At 47.1% G+C, this 17004-nt stretch overlaps 1 protein-coding gene across 2 annotated transcripts in view; it reads right to left on the bottom strand.

Moving 5' to 3' along the window:
* LOC132884896 (importin subunit alpha-1-like) overlaps positions 1 to 17004 on the bottom strand; it is a 48628-nt gene that overhangs the window by 12376 nt on the left and 19248 nt on the right. For both annotated transcript variants that reach the window (XM_060918940.1, XM_060918941.1), the window contains exon 7: positions 16739 to 17002. In XM_060918940.1, the coding sequence (XP_060774923.1) occupies positions 16739 to 17002 (264 nt within the window). The remainder of the gene's footprint in view (positions 1 to 16738; positions 17003 to 17004) is intronic.

The following is a 17004-nucleotide window of genomic DNA, read 5'->3' as shown; positions in this document are numbered from 1 at the left end:
GAGCCGCTGATCGATCGATCCCACCGGGGCCTAGGGCCGAAGAAGCCGGGCGGAAAACCTCAAGCCATCGTTGCTAGGCTGGATTACTACCAAGATTGTGTCCAGATACTGTGACGTGCTCGCACCCGGGGTCCACTCCGTTTCAACGGGGAACCAATTACCATCTTCCCGGATTACACGGCAGCTGTGGCTAAAGCGCGGCCGGCATTTACAGAGGTGAGGAAGCTACTTCGCGACCAAGAGGGAGTCCGGTACGGGATTCTGTTTCCAGCGCGATTCCGTTCAGAGGGGAGGACAGGGAGTTTACTGACCCGGACAAAGCTATGACTTATGTCAAGAAAAATATCATCCCACCCACGGAGGCTGGAGAATGCCCGTGAGACCGAACTTCTCGACTGAATATGTATGCCTCTGTTGACCTACGGGTATGCTGACCATGTGTACCAGAGTGCCAGATGTCATCAGGTACAAATTTATAACACAGTGTTTGCATTTTCTACATACTGTTCCGCTTTCTTATTGGCAACGCTGACCAGCTTGAACCGTGTGCTCATAGGCCGACATATTATTTCATGCTCGACTTAGTGTTACTACTGCCCCTTTTCCACCAAAGCAGTTCCAGGGCTGGTTCGGGGCCAGTGCTTAGTTTGGAACCGGGTTTTCTGTTTCCACTGACAAAGAACTGGCTCTGGGGCCAGAAAAACCGGTTCCAGGCTAGCACCAACTCTCTGCTGGGCCAGAGGAAAGAACCGCTTATGTCAGCAGGGGGGCGGAGTTGTTAAGACCAACAACAATAACAAGACCGCGAAAGATGGCTATTTAAAGCGACGAGAAGCGGCAGCTGTACAAACGCGAAGTCATCCATTATTATTATTATTGCTGTTGTTGCTGCTGCTTCTTCCGTGTTGTTTTTGCTTCGATATTCGCGCCAAGCTTTATGCAAACGTAGCGACGTAACTGAAGTATACAGCGACGTAACTGACGTATACAGCGACGTAATGACGTGGCTTCCCTTAGCACCGCGAGCTATGGAAAAGCAAACTGGTTTTCAGCTGGCTCGCAAGTTGAACGAGTTGTGAACCAGCCCTGGAACTGATTTGGTGGAAAAGGGGTATACTAGGTTCTGATTTGATGTTCTTACTTATAGGATATCATAGTTAAAATTAAAGACATGCTATTTCAGTTCCTGATTACTATTATGGGTCAATTTGGTCGGCCATAGTTGGTTATCTGTTGACATTACACTTGATGGCATGCAATGTTAATTAAGGAAGTAAGGCCGTATAGCCTTGCTACACCACATGATTAGCCTAATACATCCTCTCCCAAGAATCATAATCTAAGTTTACTATGCATTGCTAAAAAATGTACTACTCTGCACTTTATTATTTCTTATTTTCTTTATGTTTGAGGCTCGACGGGAGCCTGAGCGCTTAGCTTTATAGTTCTCCCAATCATAAGCACTTAATGTGTGGATTTATTTCTGAGGGTTGCTGTAAGCACCTTGTTCGTGTGGGTGATAAGGGGTGGGTAACGACTGGACCTACTGTATGTACGAACTGAATCTACTCCACCAGACTTTTATTTTTGTTTATGTTTGTTTTTGTGTCGTTGGGTTTCATATATGGTGCTCATTTCTCTGTGTACACAAGATGGCCAATATAAATAACACCAGAGGTTATGATGGTTGCCTTGCTAATTTCATAAGTTGGAATGTTAAATCACTTAATCATCCAGTGAAATTTAAAAAGATATTCTCACACCTAAAACAGCTCAGAGTAGATACTGCATTCTTACAAGAGACCCATATACGTTCTTGTGATAGCTCTCGTCTTGTTAGGGGATGGGCTGGTCAGGTGTATCAATCCAATTTCTGCTCAAAGGCTCGGGGTGTTGCAATTATGATCAGTAAAAATGTACAGTTCACGGCATCTCATGTGCAGGCTGACTCTGCAGGGCGATATGTGATCGTGGTAGGAAAATGATATTCTCTCCCAGTTATTTTAGCGTGCATTTATGCTCCGAACTGGGATGATCCTACATTCTTCACAAATTTTTTTTCTCACTTGGTGGTGACATTAACTGTGCACTTTCTCCTCTCTTAGATAGGAGTGTTTCTAGGAGGGCATCCCTGTCGAAGTCGGCAAAATCTATTCAGCTCTTTCTGAAGACCTACGGTGTAGCGGATGTGTGGCGGTTTCGCAACCCCACCTCCAGGGCATACGGTTACTACTCCCCGGTTCACAAGACATATTCACGTATCGATGACTTTTTCCTGTCATGGTCCTACCTGTGGGCTTCTCTCTTCAGGTAACATCTCCACTCAGCATTACTGGCCACGCCCGCACTCACTTCCTCTTATTAACTTTCAGTGACCGTCATTGGCTGTGGCCGATCACCTGCTTCCCCCTGGGTGTATTTAAGCTGCAGTTCTCCCTAGCCTCAGTGTCAGATCGTCTGCAACTCTCAGCCTGATAACCTGCTCTGTGTTCCTATTACTCTGACTCCTGAAGATTTCCGGTTCTGTTTGACTCTGTCTGCTCTCCAGCCCCGGTAACCTGATCTGCCTTCTGTTCTGTCGACTCTGCCTCTTGCCTGCCCCTCCTGTACCTTCACCTGATCTCCAGCTCACTCAGCCCTACAGCCACTCCTCTCTGACTATGCCTGGTCCTGTCTCATCTCTGAAGCTAAGCAGGGTTGGGCCTGGTCAGTACTTGGATGGGAGACCTCAGATGTCACTACCAGCCATCCCTGCCTCTCAGTTCTCCTGCCACTGGACTTCACCCACACACGTTCTTCCAACTCCCCTTTCCCCTATTATTAATAAACTGTGGTTTGAGCGCATTTGATCTCCTTGCCTGTCTGTTCTGTGACAGAACGATCTGACCACAACATGGAGTCAGCGCCCAAACCCTCTGCCCTAGACCGGCTGCAGCACATCGAAGAAGATGTCAGTCGCATGTCTGCCGACATTGCAGCCCTGATCCAGCTTGATCAGCAGCAGCAACAACGACTGGACCAAGCACTCCAGCTGCTCACCGCCCAATCACCGCAGTCCCTCGTTGCATCAGCCCCTGTCATACTCGCCGCTGACGTGCCAGCTCCGGGAGGTGCTCCTGCAACACTCGAGGCCCCGGAACCCAAGGTCGGCAGTCCGGAGCATTTTGACGGTGACCCCTCCCAAGTCCATGCCTTCCTGACCAGTTGCCGGTTGCTGTTCGACCTGCAGCCCAGAACCTTCGCGTAGGAGGCAGCGAAGGTGGCCTTCGTCATCACTCGTCTGACTGGCCGCGCCCGCCTGTGGGGGACTGCTGAGTATGAACGCCGGACACCGGCGTGTGCCTCCTTCACCTTGTTTTCAGCGGAAATGACTAAGGTCTTCGACCTGGGCTCATCGTCAGTAGAGGCATCCGGAGGACTGATGAGTATTCGCCAAGGCAGACAAACAGTGGCCGACTACTCAATCGATTTCCGGACCTTGGCCCGGCGCAGCAAGTGGGGCACGCAGGCGCTGGTGGACGCCTTTCTGCACAACCTGGCCGACTACATTAAGGACAAATTGGTCTCGCACGAACAACCATTGACACTCGATGAGGCCATTGCCCTGGCCGTCCGCATTGACCGCCGGGTCCAGACCCATCGACGAGAGAGGGCCCGCCAGACTCGGTCAGTCACCAGCGCACGGAGTAACCCAGCCCCTTCTACGTCTCCTACTGCTTCTCCGCCGAGCCTTCTGGACCAGGCAGAGCCCATGGAGATCGGCCGTGCTTCCCTTAGCCCGGCAGAGCGCCAGCGTCAGATCACCTCCAATCTGTGCCTGTACTGTGGGGGTGACGGTCACCGTGTCGCCTCTTGCCCAGTAAAAGCGACGAGCTCACTGGACATGGGAAGGGTCCGGCTGGGCTCAATGATCTTCCAGTCCTCCACCAGCCAGAAACCTATGCTCCAAATTCGTCTTCGTCTGTTGGATTCCACCCCACACCCTGACCGCCCTGGTCGATTCTGGCGCCGAGGCTAACATCATGGACACTGAGCTTGCGCGCCAGTTGGGTCTGCAAAGCCTTCACTTATCCTCTCCCGTTCCAGCCAGGGCACTGGATGGCCATCTTCTTGGCATCGTTGCCTGCCTCACTGCCCCTGTCCCGATGACTCTGTCAGGCAACCACCACGAAACCATCCAGTTTCACCTGCTCCGTTCCCCCGACCAACCTCTCATCCTGGGCTATCCATGGCTCCGCCAACACAGTCCTCACCTCGACTGGGCCACTGGCACGATAAGAGAATGGGGCAAGGACTGCCACCGGACCTGCTTATGGGCCGCCACTCTAACCCCCCGTACTCCACCTGCCAGCTCTGCCCCCTCCAAGGACCTGCCCCTCCAGGTGGAGTCTTGTAAGCTAGCACCTCAGTTCGTCGGACCATTCCCTGTCCAGAGGATAATCAGCCAGTCTGCTGTCCGGCTCCGAATGCCCAAGTCCATAAGAGTGCACCCCACCTTCCACGTCTCTGAGATCAAGCCAGTACACGAGAGCCCGCTGGTCCCCCTCCTCCTCGTCTCATCGACGGGGGCCCGGTCTACTCCGTCCGGCGACTGCTGAAGTCACGATGCAGGGGCCTCCAATACCTGGTGGATTGGGAGGGCTATGGTCCTGAGGAGAGGATGTGGGTTCCTGCTGGAAGGATTCTGGATCCGGCCCTCATCGCCGACTTCCATCGGCTACACCCCGACCAGTCCTCCATCCGACGGGGCCGACGTAGGGATTCTCACTGTGCGGATCCACTCCCGGACCCTGCCCCTGCTCCAACACCTGAGCCTGACACCGAACCGAATCCTGGGTGGGGGTCCTGGGATGACGATTCTTCTGACGGTGAAGAGGGTGCGGAGGCTATGGACACTGACCGGTCTGAGGAGTTCTAACCCTCCACCGGTATTCCCCCTCCTCCCGCCCATCTTTGGTGATCTGTGGCTAGGGACTTCTGGGGCCGTCCCTTGGGGGGGGGGGGTTCTGTCATGGTCCTACCTGTGGGCTTCTCTCTTCAGGTAACATCTCCACTCAGCATTACTGGCCACGCCCGCACTCACTTCCTCTTATTAACTTTCAGTGACTGTCATTGGCTGTGGCCGATCACCTGCTTCCCCCTGGGTGTATTTAAGCTGCAGTTCTCCCTAGCCTCAGTGTCAGATCGTCTGCAACTCTCAGCCTGATAACCTGCTCTGTGTTCCTACTACTCTGACTCCTGAAGATTTCCGGTTCTGTTTGACTCTGTCTGCTCTCCAGACAGAGATCTGCCTTCTGATCTGCCTTCTGTTCTGTCGACTCTGCCTCTTGCCTGCCCCTCCTGTACCTTCGCCTGATCTCCAGCTCGCTCAGCCCTACAGCCACTCCTCTCTGACTATGCCTGGTCCCGTCTCATCTCTGCTGTTAAGCAGGGTTGGGCCTGGTCAGTACTTGGATGGGAGACCTCAGACGTCACTACCAGCCATCCCTGCCTCTCAGTTCTCCTGCCACTGGACTTCACCCACACACATTCTTCCAACTCCCCTTTCCCCTATTATTAATAAACTGTGGTTTGAGCGCATTTGATCTCCTCTCCTGTCTGTTCCGTGACATTTCCTGGATAAAAGAATTCTGCATCTTACAAAAGAATGTGACTACGGGGCTATGGTCATCATACCGTCCATGGCGGTTTAACCCCTTGCTTCTGTCAGAAGATGAGTTTACTAAGTTCATATCATCTGAAATGAAAATATTTCTTGACATCAATCAAACCCCAGGGATGTCGTCATCTACTGTATGGGAGTCGCGAAAGGCATATTTAAGGGGTCAAATTATTTCGTACTGTGCAAATAAAAAAAGGACTAGCACTGAGCGTACTAAAAAATTAACAGATGAGATATTAGAATTAGACAGGCTGCATAGCCATTCCCCATCGGCAGACTTGTCATTACAGACAGAGTTTGATCTCCTGTCTACCAGACAGGCTGAATACCTGATTTCCAAATCAAGACATGGTCATTATGAGCATGGGGAAAAGTCCGGCCGAGCACTTGCTCACCAGCTGCGCCAAAGAACTGCTAATCAAACCATCCCTGTAGTTAATGATGAATGTGGTATAAAATGCACTGACAATGAGAAAATCAATTCCTGTTTCAAGAAATTCTACCAATTATTATATACTTCAGATGTGCCCACCAATCCCTCTGTCCTAGAGGACTTTTTTTAAATCCCTGAAAATGCCTTCTGTAAGTGTAGAACTCTCGGCTGAACTGGAAAGGGATTTCTCAGTTTGGGAGATAGTGTCAGCAATCGGTGCCATGCGAACTGGCAAATCTCCTGGACCAGCCGGTTTCCCAACTGAATTTTTCAAAAAGTCTTCCGACCAGTTATCTCCTCTGTTATTGTCAGTGTTTGAAGAATCCTTAGTCACCAATTCCTTGCCCCAAACTATGCGTCAAGCAGTCATCTCTTTATTACTTAAAAAGGATAAAAATCCCCTCAATTGCAGCTCATACCGCCCTGTCTCACTGCTGAATACAGACGCAAAGATTCTTGCCAAAATTTTGGCGCGTCGTCTTGAAAACATTGTCCCCTCTATTATTTCATCCGACCAGACAAGATTTATAAAAAAAAAATCGCTATTCATTTTTTAATATCAGGCGTTTATTTAATATCCTTTATTGTCCCGCTCCGCCTGATCCTGGGAATATTGAGGTGATGCTCTCACTCGATGCTGAAAAAGCGTTTGATCGGGTGGACTGGGACTATCTCTTCAAGACTTTGGAAGCGTTTAATCTCATCTCATTATCTCTAGCCGCTTTATCCTGTTCTACAGGGTCGCAGGCAAGCTGGAGCCTATCCCAGCTGACTACGGGCGAAAGGCAGGGTACACCCTGGACAAGTCGCCAGGTCATCACAGGGCTGACACATAGACACAGACAACCATTCACATTCACACCTACGGTCAATTTAGAGCCACCAGTTAACCTAACCTGCATGTCTTTGGACTGTGGGGGAAACCGGAGCACCCGGAGGAAACCCACGCGGACACGGGGAGAACATGCAAACTTCACACAGAAAGGCCCTCGCCGGCCACGGGTCTCGAACCCAGACCTTCTTGCTGTGAGGCGACAGCGCTAACCACTACACCACCGTGCCGCCCATGGAAGCGTTTAATTTCGGCCCTAAATTCATCTCCTGGATTAGAATCCTATACATGCTCCCGATGGCTGCAGTTCGCACCAATAATAATTTATCCACCTATTTTGAGCTGAAGCGGGGTACGAGACAGGGGTATCTTCTGTCACCACTTTTGTTTGCTGTTGCACTTGAGCCACTTGCATTAGCCCTGGGGCAGTGCTCCACCATCAAGGAGATACACCGGGCAGGTTTGGAGCATAAAGTCTCACTCTATGCCGATGACATGTTATTATTTATATCGGACCCCCTCTCAAGCCTTCCTGAATTATCGACTTTACTCACAAAGTTCGGAAGATTATCTGGCTATAAAGTCGACTTTAAGAAAAGCGAACTTATGCCTATCTCTTCTGTAGACAGATCATACTTTGGGATGACCCCTTTTAAATTTAGTCCTCACAAAATAAAATATTTAGGTGTTTGGGTCACACGAAATCACAAAGGTCTCTATAAGGCTAATTATCATCCCCTCTTAAGTAATCTCAAACAAGACCTGGAGCGTTGGGACCCTCTCCCTCTCTCCTTAGGGGGAAGGATCAATACGATTAAGATGAACGTTCTCCCTAAGTTTTTATATTTATTTCACTGTCTCCCGATTTTTCTAACAAAATCTTTTTTCGCCAATTTAAACAGTCAGATTTCATCATTTATTTGGCATAAAAAGCAGCCCAGGATTAATAAGAATATATTACAGAGGCTTCGCACGATGGGTGGTATGGCACTTCCAAATTTTATGTATTACCATTGGGCTGCCAATATAAGAGCTTTGCTGTATTGGTTGAGAGATGATGGCTCGGATGTTAATAGTACTGATTGGACAGGGTTGGAGAGGGCATCCATCGGGTCTTCCTCCCTAGCAGCTCTATTATAGGGGTTTTCACACGGCACATATTTGCATCGATGCTGCACCGATGTATTTTGTTGCGATATATCTTACACCGGTGTAAATTTTCTGGAGCGTTCACACGTCACAAACCTGCTTACTAGAGAGAAGCGTGTTAGCACCGGTGCAGCCCTGCTTGCGTTCACACGGCAGTTTTTGCGACCGTGCTATACGATAGTAATAATGCGGAAATGAAATATGCGCATGCGTGAAAATGTACTTCCTTTTCCCGGTTGTCATGGCATCACCAAGCGCCGGGAAAACAACGTGGATGAAGACACCAGTGTTGCCAGATACTGCTGACGTTTTCCAGCCCAAAATATGTTCAAATCCGCCAAAATGCACTTAAAACCGCCCAATCTGGCAACACTGGAAGACACGCAGTTCTGTTGTTGTTGATATTCGCCATTTTGGAAGCGCAAAATACCAGGATGCAAATTATGCAATGCCCGTATGTAATCAACTCTCCTCACGCGTAGCGAGTCTACCCCTGTAGCGTTCAGACGTCCCATTTTATATCGGTGCTGCCCCGCAAACTAGCATTTACTCCGGAGTAAATTTCTTAAACCACCTCCCGAGCAGGGTTAGATTTGCACCGGTTTAAGCAGCTTTCAGGAGCTACACCGGTATAACTTTGTACCGTGTGAACGCTCTACCGGGGCAGCCCCGGTGCTACACCGGAGTAAAAGTTGCCGTGTGAACACCCCTTATGTTCCAAATTACCTTTGGAACAGCCTATCTCAGCCTTCACTACTAATCCAGTTGTTATCCATTCAATTAAAACCTGGAACCAGTTTAGAAGGACCTTTAATCTCACTGATCTTTCACTTGTCACACCATTGATAAAGAATCATATGTTTGTCCCGTCAATGATGGATGAAGCTTTTAATGTCTGGGTGGGAAGTGGAACGGGTGCACTTGTCTGACCTCTACATTGAAAATAAGTTTGCCTCTTTTGTACAGTTACAACAGAAATATGGTCTTCACAAATCTCACTTCTACAGGTATTTGCAGCTTAGAGGTTTTGTGGCTTCCAACTCCGACTGTTTCCCACTGAGCCCTCCTGAATCTCTGCTTGAAACAATTTTAAAATGTAAAGTTAACATGAAAAAAAGAATAGGCAGAATTTATACATTACTCAATGCACATAACATGAACAGTCTGGATAGCCTTAGAATAAAGTGGGAATCTGACCGAGATGAAACGATTTCAGAGGAAATATGGCAAAAAATTATTCAGCGAATTTATTCTTCCTCTATACGCCTCAGACACACTGTGGTTCAATTCAAGATAGTCCACCGTCTTCATTGGACCAAAGAGAGATTGTCTAGGATTAAGACGGGTATTGACCCTACATGTGATCGATGCAGACAGGCTCCTGCCATATTACTGCATATGTTTTGGTCGTACAGTTTTTGGCATTCTATCTTTGAGGCATTCTCCGGAATATGTGGGAAAACAGTGCACCCATCTCCTCTGATTTCATGATTTGGTGTGGCTCCAGTGGGGGCCTCTTTTTCTGGGAACCACCTAGGCATGATGGCCTTCTGCTCTTTGTTGGCCAGGAGACTTATCCTGTTTAAATGGAAAGATGCTTTCCCATCAACATATGGCCAGTGGATTAGGGAGGTCATGAGTCATGTTCATTTAGAAAAAATTAGATATACTGTAAGAGGGACCACCAGGAAATTTTATGTCATTTGGCAGCCATTTATTTCCTTTGTTGAAGGCACGGCAGCTATTAACATATCTATGTAACCCAAATGTATCTTTGTACCTTTTTGTTTTTGTTTTTTTTACTCTCTCCGTTATGGCTTTCTTTTTTATTTACCTAGTTTGTGTATGTGCATGGATGCAAACAGCGTGCCTTTTGGTGGATGCCGCGTTTTTCACGGCTGTCTGGGGGAGTTGTGTGAATCGTGCAGATCTGATGAGTTTTTTTTTTTTTTTTTGGGGGGGGGGGGGGGGTGTTGGAGTGTCTGATTATAATTTCATCAAAGTAAATTCTGTATTAAAATTACTAAATTAGCAAATGCCATTACAGTCCATAAAACATAGGAAGTATAAGTATGAGAAGAAAACAGTAAATCAGAAAGCTGCACACGTAAAGCCAATTGGCTGCGCGCCATTATCTGCTGCTGGCTGCACTTCACTGCACGCGCAAGGATTTCCATCAGTCCAACGTAAGTTACGTAATTGGCTTTACGTGCGCAGCTTTCTGATTTACTGTTTTCTTCTCATACTTATACTTCCTATGTTTCATGGACTGTAACAGCATTTGCTTATTTAGTAATTCATTTCATCTCATCTCATCTCATCTCATCTCATTATCTCCAGCTGCTTTATCCTGTTCTACAGGGTCGCAGGCAAGCTGGAGCCTATCCCAGCTGACTACGGGCGAAAGGCGGGGTACACCCTGGACAAGTCGCCAGGTCATCACAGGGCTGACACATAGACACAGACAACCATTCACACTCACATTCACACCTACGGTCAATTTATGGCCCTTTTCCACTACCCTTTTTCAGCTCACTTCAGCTCGCTTCAGCTCACTTCAGCCCGACACGGTTCGCGTTTCGACTACCAAAAACCAGCACGACTCAGCTTGCTTCAGCCCTGCTTAGCCCCTAAAACTCGCACCGTTTTGGAGTGGGGCTGAAGCGAGCCAAACCGAGCCGAGTGAGGCTGGGGGCATGAGCAGACACTCCCCTGTGCACTGATTGGTGAGGAGGAGTGTCCTCACATGCCCACACACGCCCCGCGAGCGCGCTGGGATCTGTAAACACCGCAAACCCGGAAGAAGAATAATTATGAATTACGAGAATTTCTGAAGCCTTATGCGCCTTGCCTCATCTATACGCTCTTGCCAGTATCTGTCCGCGTTGTCGGTGACAACAAGCCACAGCACCAAGACCAGCAACACTAACGACTCCATGTCCTCCATGTTTATTGTTTACTATTCGGGTCGTGAGACTACCGCTTAAAAGCTCACTGATGTCACTGTTTGCGCTGCTTAACGACATCACGTGACGTCCACCCACTTTCGCTAACTCCACCCAATGTGTCCACCCACTTCCAGCCAGCACGGTTCAGCGCGGTTGTAGTCGAAATGCAACTCCAACAGCCCCGCTCAGCCCGACTCAGCACGGCACGGCTCAGCCCGACTCAGCCGCGTTTGTAGTGGAAAAGCGGCATTAGAGTCACCAGTTAGCCTAACCTGCATGTCTTTGGACTGTGGGGGAAACTGGAGCAGCCGGAGGAAACCCACACGGACACGGGGAGAACATGCAAACTCCACACAGAAAGGCCCTCGCCGGCCACGGGGCTCGAACCCAGAACCTTCTTGCTCTGAGGCGACAGCGCTAACCACTACACCACCGTGCCGCCCTATTTAGTAATTTTAATACAGAATTTACTTTGATAAAATTATAATCAGACGCTCCAACGCCCCCTCCCCTAAAAAAAAAAAAACTCATCGGATCTGCACGATTCACACAAGTCCCCCAGACAGCCGTGAAAAAGGCGGCATCCGCCAAAAGGCACGCCGTTTGCATCCATGTATGTGTCGATGTCTGGATGTGCTGAAATTTGCTTGGGGTCCAGTACATGTGGGTGGGGGTCATTGGGAGATTTGTTTGTATGGACAGGAACTAGATTTGATTGTCTCATGTGTGAATTGTATTTTTTTTTTTTTGTTTGTTATATTTGAAAAATAAAAAAGACCTTGATCAAAAAAAAAAAAAGAAAGCGTGCACGCTGATTGGTCGAGAGATTCTGACTGTTTCTCGATAATCGCCTCGAGCGACTCGGCAAAATTGCGGCCAATCGCTTTGTCACTGTAAGTGAGGAAGAATTCCAAATATTATGAAAGAAAATGCTGTTCCTAAAAGCACTATATGCGTTAAGAATATCCAGTGACGTTTTGGTAGCCTTTCGGGTGTTCAGCGCGTCTTTCTCTTTAAATCTTCCACTTTTAATGAAGCAAACCTCAATGCTATGTTTGATTGCAAACTGTCACTCACTAGCGCGGAAGTTTTACATCTCCAACGTGTCTCCTTTTCCAGTTTTTTTATGTCCGTTGGTATGTTTTTCTCTTGTAAATATGCGTTAAGAATATCTAATGAAGTTTTGGTAGCCTTTCGGGTGTTCAGCGCGTCTTTAGTTTCAGTTTTCAGCTTAAACCGAGCACTGGATCTTCTCTCTTTCCCGGCCGACAAAGAAATGATTGTGTGCATGCGCAGCACAAAAGTTTTGTCATTGGATCTTCGGATGAGCTCCAATGTGTGATGCCGTGTTGTCTTGACAATGTGCAATATTGTAACAATATTGCACACTCGTTCTCCATTGGGGAGAGTGGCGTAATACATGGAGAATAAGCGATATGATGACAATAATCCATGCCATCAATAAACCCGCTAGAAGGGAACAGAATACATGTTTTTATTCCATGAAAAAAGCGGCCCGTATGTATAATGATCACTGATATTCACTTTGCCTTTGGCGATAAACTGTTAATTAGTATAGCATGTTTCCAAACCTTAACCACAATCTTTCACCTGACATACTAAAAGATAAAAGATAAGAAAACACAATTAAACAAGGACAGTTACGATAGACAAAACAAGTTAATACCAAGAGCTATTGCTAACAGCAAGACTCTGAAAAGGAATTTTATGACGTTTCTTCATTATGCTCAATACATAAACTGCTTTAATTTGTAGATGATTCTCTTATTTTGTTCCTGCTGTCCTATTTATTGGCTTTAGACTTTTCCTGCTGTTGTTGTTTCACTTTGCTAATTTTTTAAAATCAGTCCCCTCAAAAGGTATCGTCACAGTAATCGATCAGTTATTGTTCACACACGAGCCCGCTTGTTTCTGGTCTCATCTCCATGGATTAAAGCAAAAAAAAATTATTTGACTGAAAATTTACGGGGGGTTATGGGTGGATTTCGATGAAATTCTATGGGGGGGTTATGGGTGGATTTCGATGAAATTCTACGGGGGGGTTATGGGTGGATTTCGATGAAATTCTACGCGGGGGGTTATGGGTGGATTTCGATGAAATTCTATGGGGGGCGTTTATGGGTGGATTTTGATGAAATTCTATGGGGGGGTGTTATGGGTGGATTTCGATGAAATTCTACGGGGGGTTATGGGTGGATTTCGATGAAATTCTACGCAGAGGGTTATGGGCGGATTTCGATGAAATTCTACGGGGGGGGGTGTTATGGGTGGATTTCGATGAAATTCTACGGGGGGGTTATGGGTGGATTTCGATGAAATTCTACGGGGGGGGGGGGTTATGGGTGGATTTCGATGAAATTCTACGCAGGGGGTTATGGGTGGATTTCGATGAAATTCTACCGGGGGGGGGGGGTGTTATGGGTGGATTTCGATGAAATTCTACGGGGGGGTTATGGGTGGATTTTGATGAAATTCTACGGGGGGGGTTATGGGTGGATTTCGATGAAATTCTACGGGGGGGGTTATGGGTGGATTTCGATGAAATTCTACGCGGGGGGTTATGGGTGGATTTCGATGAAATTCTATGGGGGGGTTATGGGTGGATTTCGATGAAATTCTACGCGGGGGGTTATGGGTGTATTTCGATGAAATTCTACGGGGGGGGTGTTATGGGTGGATTTCGATGAAATTCTACGGGGGGGTTATGGGTGGATTTTGATGAAATTCTATGGGGGGGGTTATGGGTGGATTTCGATGAAATTCTACGGGGGGGTTATGGGTGGATTTTGATGAAATTCTACGGGGGGGGGGTTATGGGTGGATTTCGATGAAATTCTACGGGGGGGTTATGGGTGGATTTCGATGAAATTCTACGCGGGGGGTTATGGGTGGATTTCGATGAAATTCTACGGGGGGTTGTTATGGGTGGATTTCGATGAAATTCTACGGGGGGTTATGGGTGGATTTTGATGAAATTCTACAGGGGGGGTTATGGGTGGATTTTGATGAAATTCTACGGGGGGGTTATGGGTGGATTTCGATGAAATTCTACGGGGAGGGTTATGGGTGGATTTCGATGAAATTCTACGGGGGGGGGTATGGGTGGATTTCGATGAAATTCTACGGGGGGGGGTTATGGGTGGATTTCGATTAAATTCTACAGGGGGGGTTATGGGTAGCCTGGGAAATCCCATGCTGCTTTGCACAATCGTTCCGATCTGAAAAGACAGCATGGAAACTATGGTCTAAAGGCTCGCCTGAGTTAGGGAGCCAATCAGAGAGTGGGGAGGGGTGGAAAGACGGTGACGCGTACTACTCGACAAACGGAGGCTTGTAATTTATTTGGGACTGTTTACGGATCACATTTAACATGGCGGCGAGCGATACGAACCAAACTTTCGATCAAGCTTTAGACACTGTTCTGAATAGTTTAGAGCGAAAGTTTGTTTTAAAAAAAGAACAGCGTTTGGCGTTACAGTCTATTTTTGTTTTGCCTTCTCTTTCTCTTTCCTTTTCTTCGCCGCTCTAACTACGTCACTGGGTACAACTGCCATGATTGGCCATGGGCTACGTATACGCCAAATGATAGATATTCGCAACGTCCAGTAAACGACCGTTGACAATCGTAAACCACACCTCCCCTACGAGAAATTCAATAGGCGGATTCCAGACCATATTTCACTTGTGATATGGTCTGGTGTTAACCAGACTAGGTTATGGGTGGATTTCGATGAAATTCTACGGGGGGGTTATGGGTGGATTTCGATGAAATTCTACGGGGGGGTTATGGGTGGATTTCGATGAAATTCTACGGGGGGTTATGGGTGGATTTCGATGAAATTCTACAGGGGGGTTATGGGTGGATTTCGATGAAATTCTACGGGGGGGGTTATGGGTGGATTTCGATGAAATTCTATGGGGGGGTTATGGGTGGATTTCGATGAAATTCTACGGGGGGGGGGGGTTATGGGTGGATTTCGATGAAATTCTACGGGGGGGTTATGGGTGGATTTCGATGAAATTCTATGGGGGGGGTATGGGTGGATTTCGATGAAATTCTACGGGGGGGTTATGGGTGGATTTCGATGAAATTTTACAGGGGGGTTATGGGTGGATTTCGATGAAATTCTACGGGGGGGGGTTATGGGTGGATTTCAATGAAATTCTACGGGGGGGTTATGGGTGGATTTCGATGAAATTCTACGGGGGGGTTATGGGTGGATTTCGATGAAATTCTACGGGGGGTTATGGGTGGATTTCGATGAAATTCTACGGGGGGTTATGGGTGGATTTCGATGAAATTCTGAGAATGATTAACTTAGAACTGATAACTTTATTATCAATTAATGAATGGATTAATATATTCAATTTATTGCACTTTCTTTCCATTGCTTCCGTATATTATTTTTTTGTGGCAAACCACACAAATGCAAGCACCTGGAATGTTTAGTTTTTTGCACCATGAACTGAATGGCTTTCCGTTTTCACCTATTTCGTACAGCCAAGCCCACCTCCACTTGTTTTACACCTTTATCGATGGCAGACACATCAGTGCCTTCTTTCATGTAAAGCGCATCCATGCTGCCGAAACCGAAAGCAGAATGACATGCTCCTCTATGCTCGACGTCAATATAGCAAAAAAGTTTGGATCTTCGCTTACATTAAAATTATAATTTGACCTTACTTTGTGTTGAATACGACTTCAAAAACAATTCAAGATTTTATTAAGAGAAATATTGTGGCCAACACGAGTGTTAAGTTACCTAAAAGACCGCGTGAAGTTGGCTGCTATCTACTTTGCGTTCGTTCTCATTTTCCTCCATCATTTCATAGGACAGAAACAGATGTTTTGATGTAATTTAACTTAGTAGGCTATGATTATTATTTAACCGTCGTCTTCTAGACATTTTGACTGTTTGGGGCATTGAACGCTGGTGTATGATTTTCAGGGAATAAAGTTTAGCGCATGTCGGAACATCATTGCGCTCACAGCCTCCAACTCCTCAAATTGTGATATAACGTAGGCTATAAGGCACGGTTCTAACATACCTTACACATTGGCCTAACGAAAATAATAATTGTTGGGGCGTCTGCTGATTTGTTAGCTATAAATTTAGGTCTAATTACTTCTGACAGTCTGCAAGCATTGCACCGTCGGGTCTTCAAGTCTGGCTGAAGCAGAGGAGCGGGCTTTCCGGGGTTTATTTTTTCTTTTCTTTTTTTTAACATGCTCTATTTCTATATGTCCAAGTTTGAACCAAGTCATTTTGGCAAGATTTAATTTAATACAAAACAGAAATGGTCAGACACAAGCACGCCAAGCACATGGGAATGTATTTTGCCAATTTTGACAGCGCATGTTTTTTTAATGCCGCACCGTAGACAGCGAACGTTTAAACATGATCAAACATAGGAAATGAACGACACAAAGCATGGCTCAAAAACAAAAAAGTTAAATAAACCCTGCTGATAGTTGATGGTGTTGCAGCACATCAGTGTTATAACCCAATCTCTACCCAACCACCCGTCATTTTAATTCTCCTCGGATCAGCACCGACCTCACATTTGGCCTTGGGAGAGTTCAGTTGACGGAAATCCGTCACACGACGGAAAACTTTAATCCATGCATCTCATTCACATTTAATCCATTTTGGTATTCAATTGCACGAGAGAACGAGGCTGGAGTTTCTCACCATGATGTTGATGTCTGAGCAGGCGAGCAGCTGTACAAGTTGGGGCATGAGGCCAGCCTGCAGCACCACCTCGATGCGCTCGTTCGGGCCATCGGTGAGGTAGGACACAGCCCAGCATGTGTCCGACAGCACTTCAGAGTCGTTGTGCTTGAGGAGGCGCAGCAGAGCCGGCAACATCTGCTTCACCGCGGTCACGGGAGGAGGTGGGTTTTTATTCCGGCATAGATTAGACAGAGTCCATGCCACATTCCTCAGGTAGCTCGTCT

The sequence above is a fragment of the Neoarius graeffei genome, chromosome 4, assembly GCF_027579695.1.
Source record: "Neoarius graeffei isolate fNeoGra1 chromosome 4, fNeoGra1.pri, whole genome shotgun sequence".
In the NCBI taxonomy this organism is placed as follows: Eukaryota; Metazoa; Chordata; class Actinopteri; order Siluriformes; family Ariidae; genus Neoarius; species Neoarius graeffei.
Note: the sequence above shows the minus strand (reverse complement) of the source record. Positions and strands in the feature narration are given on the sequence as shown.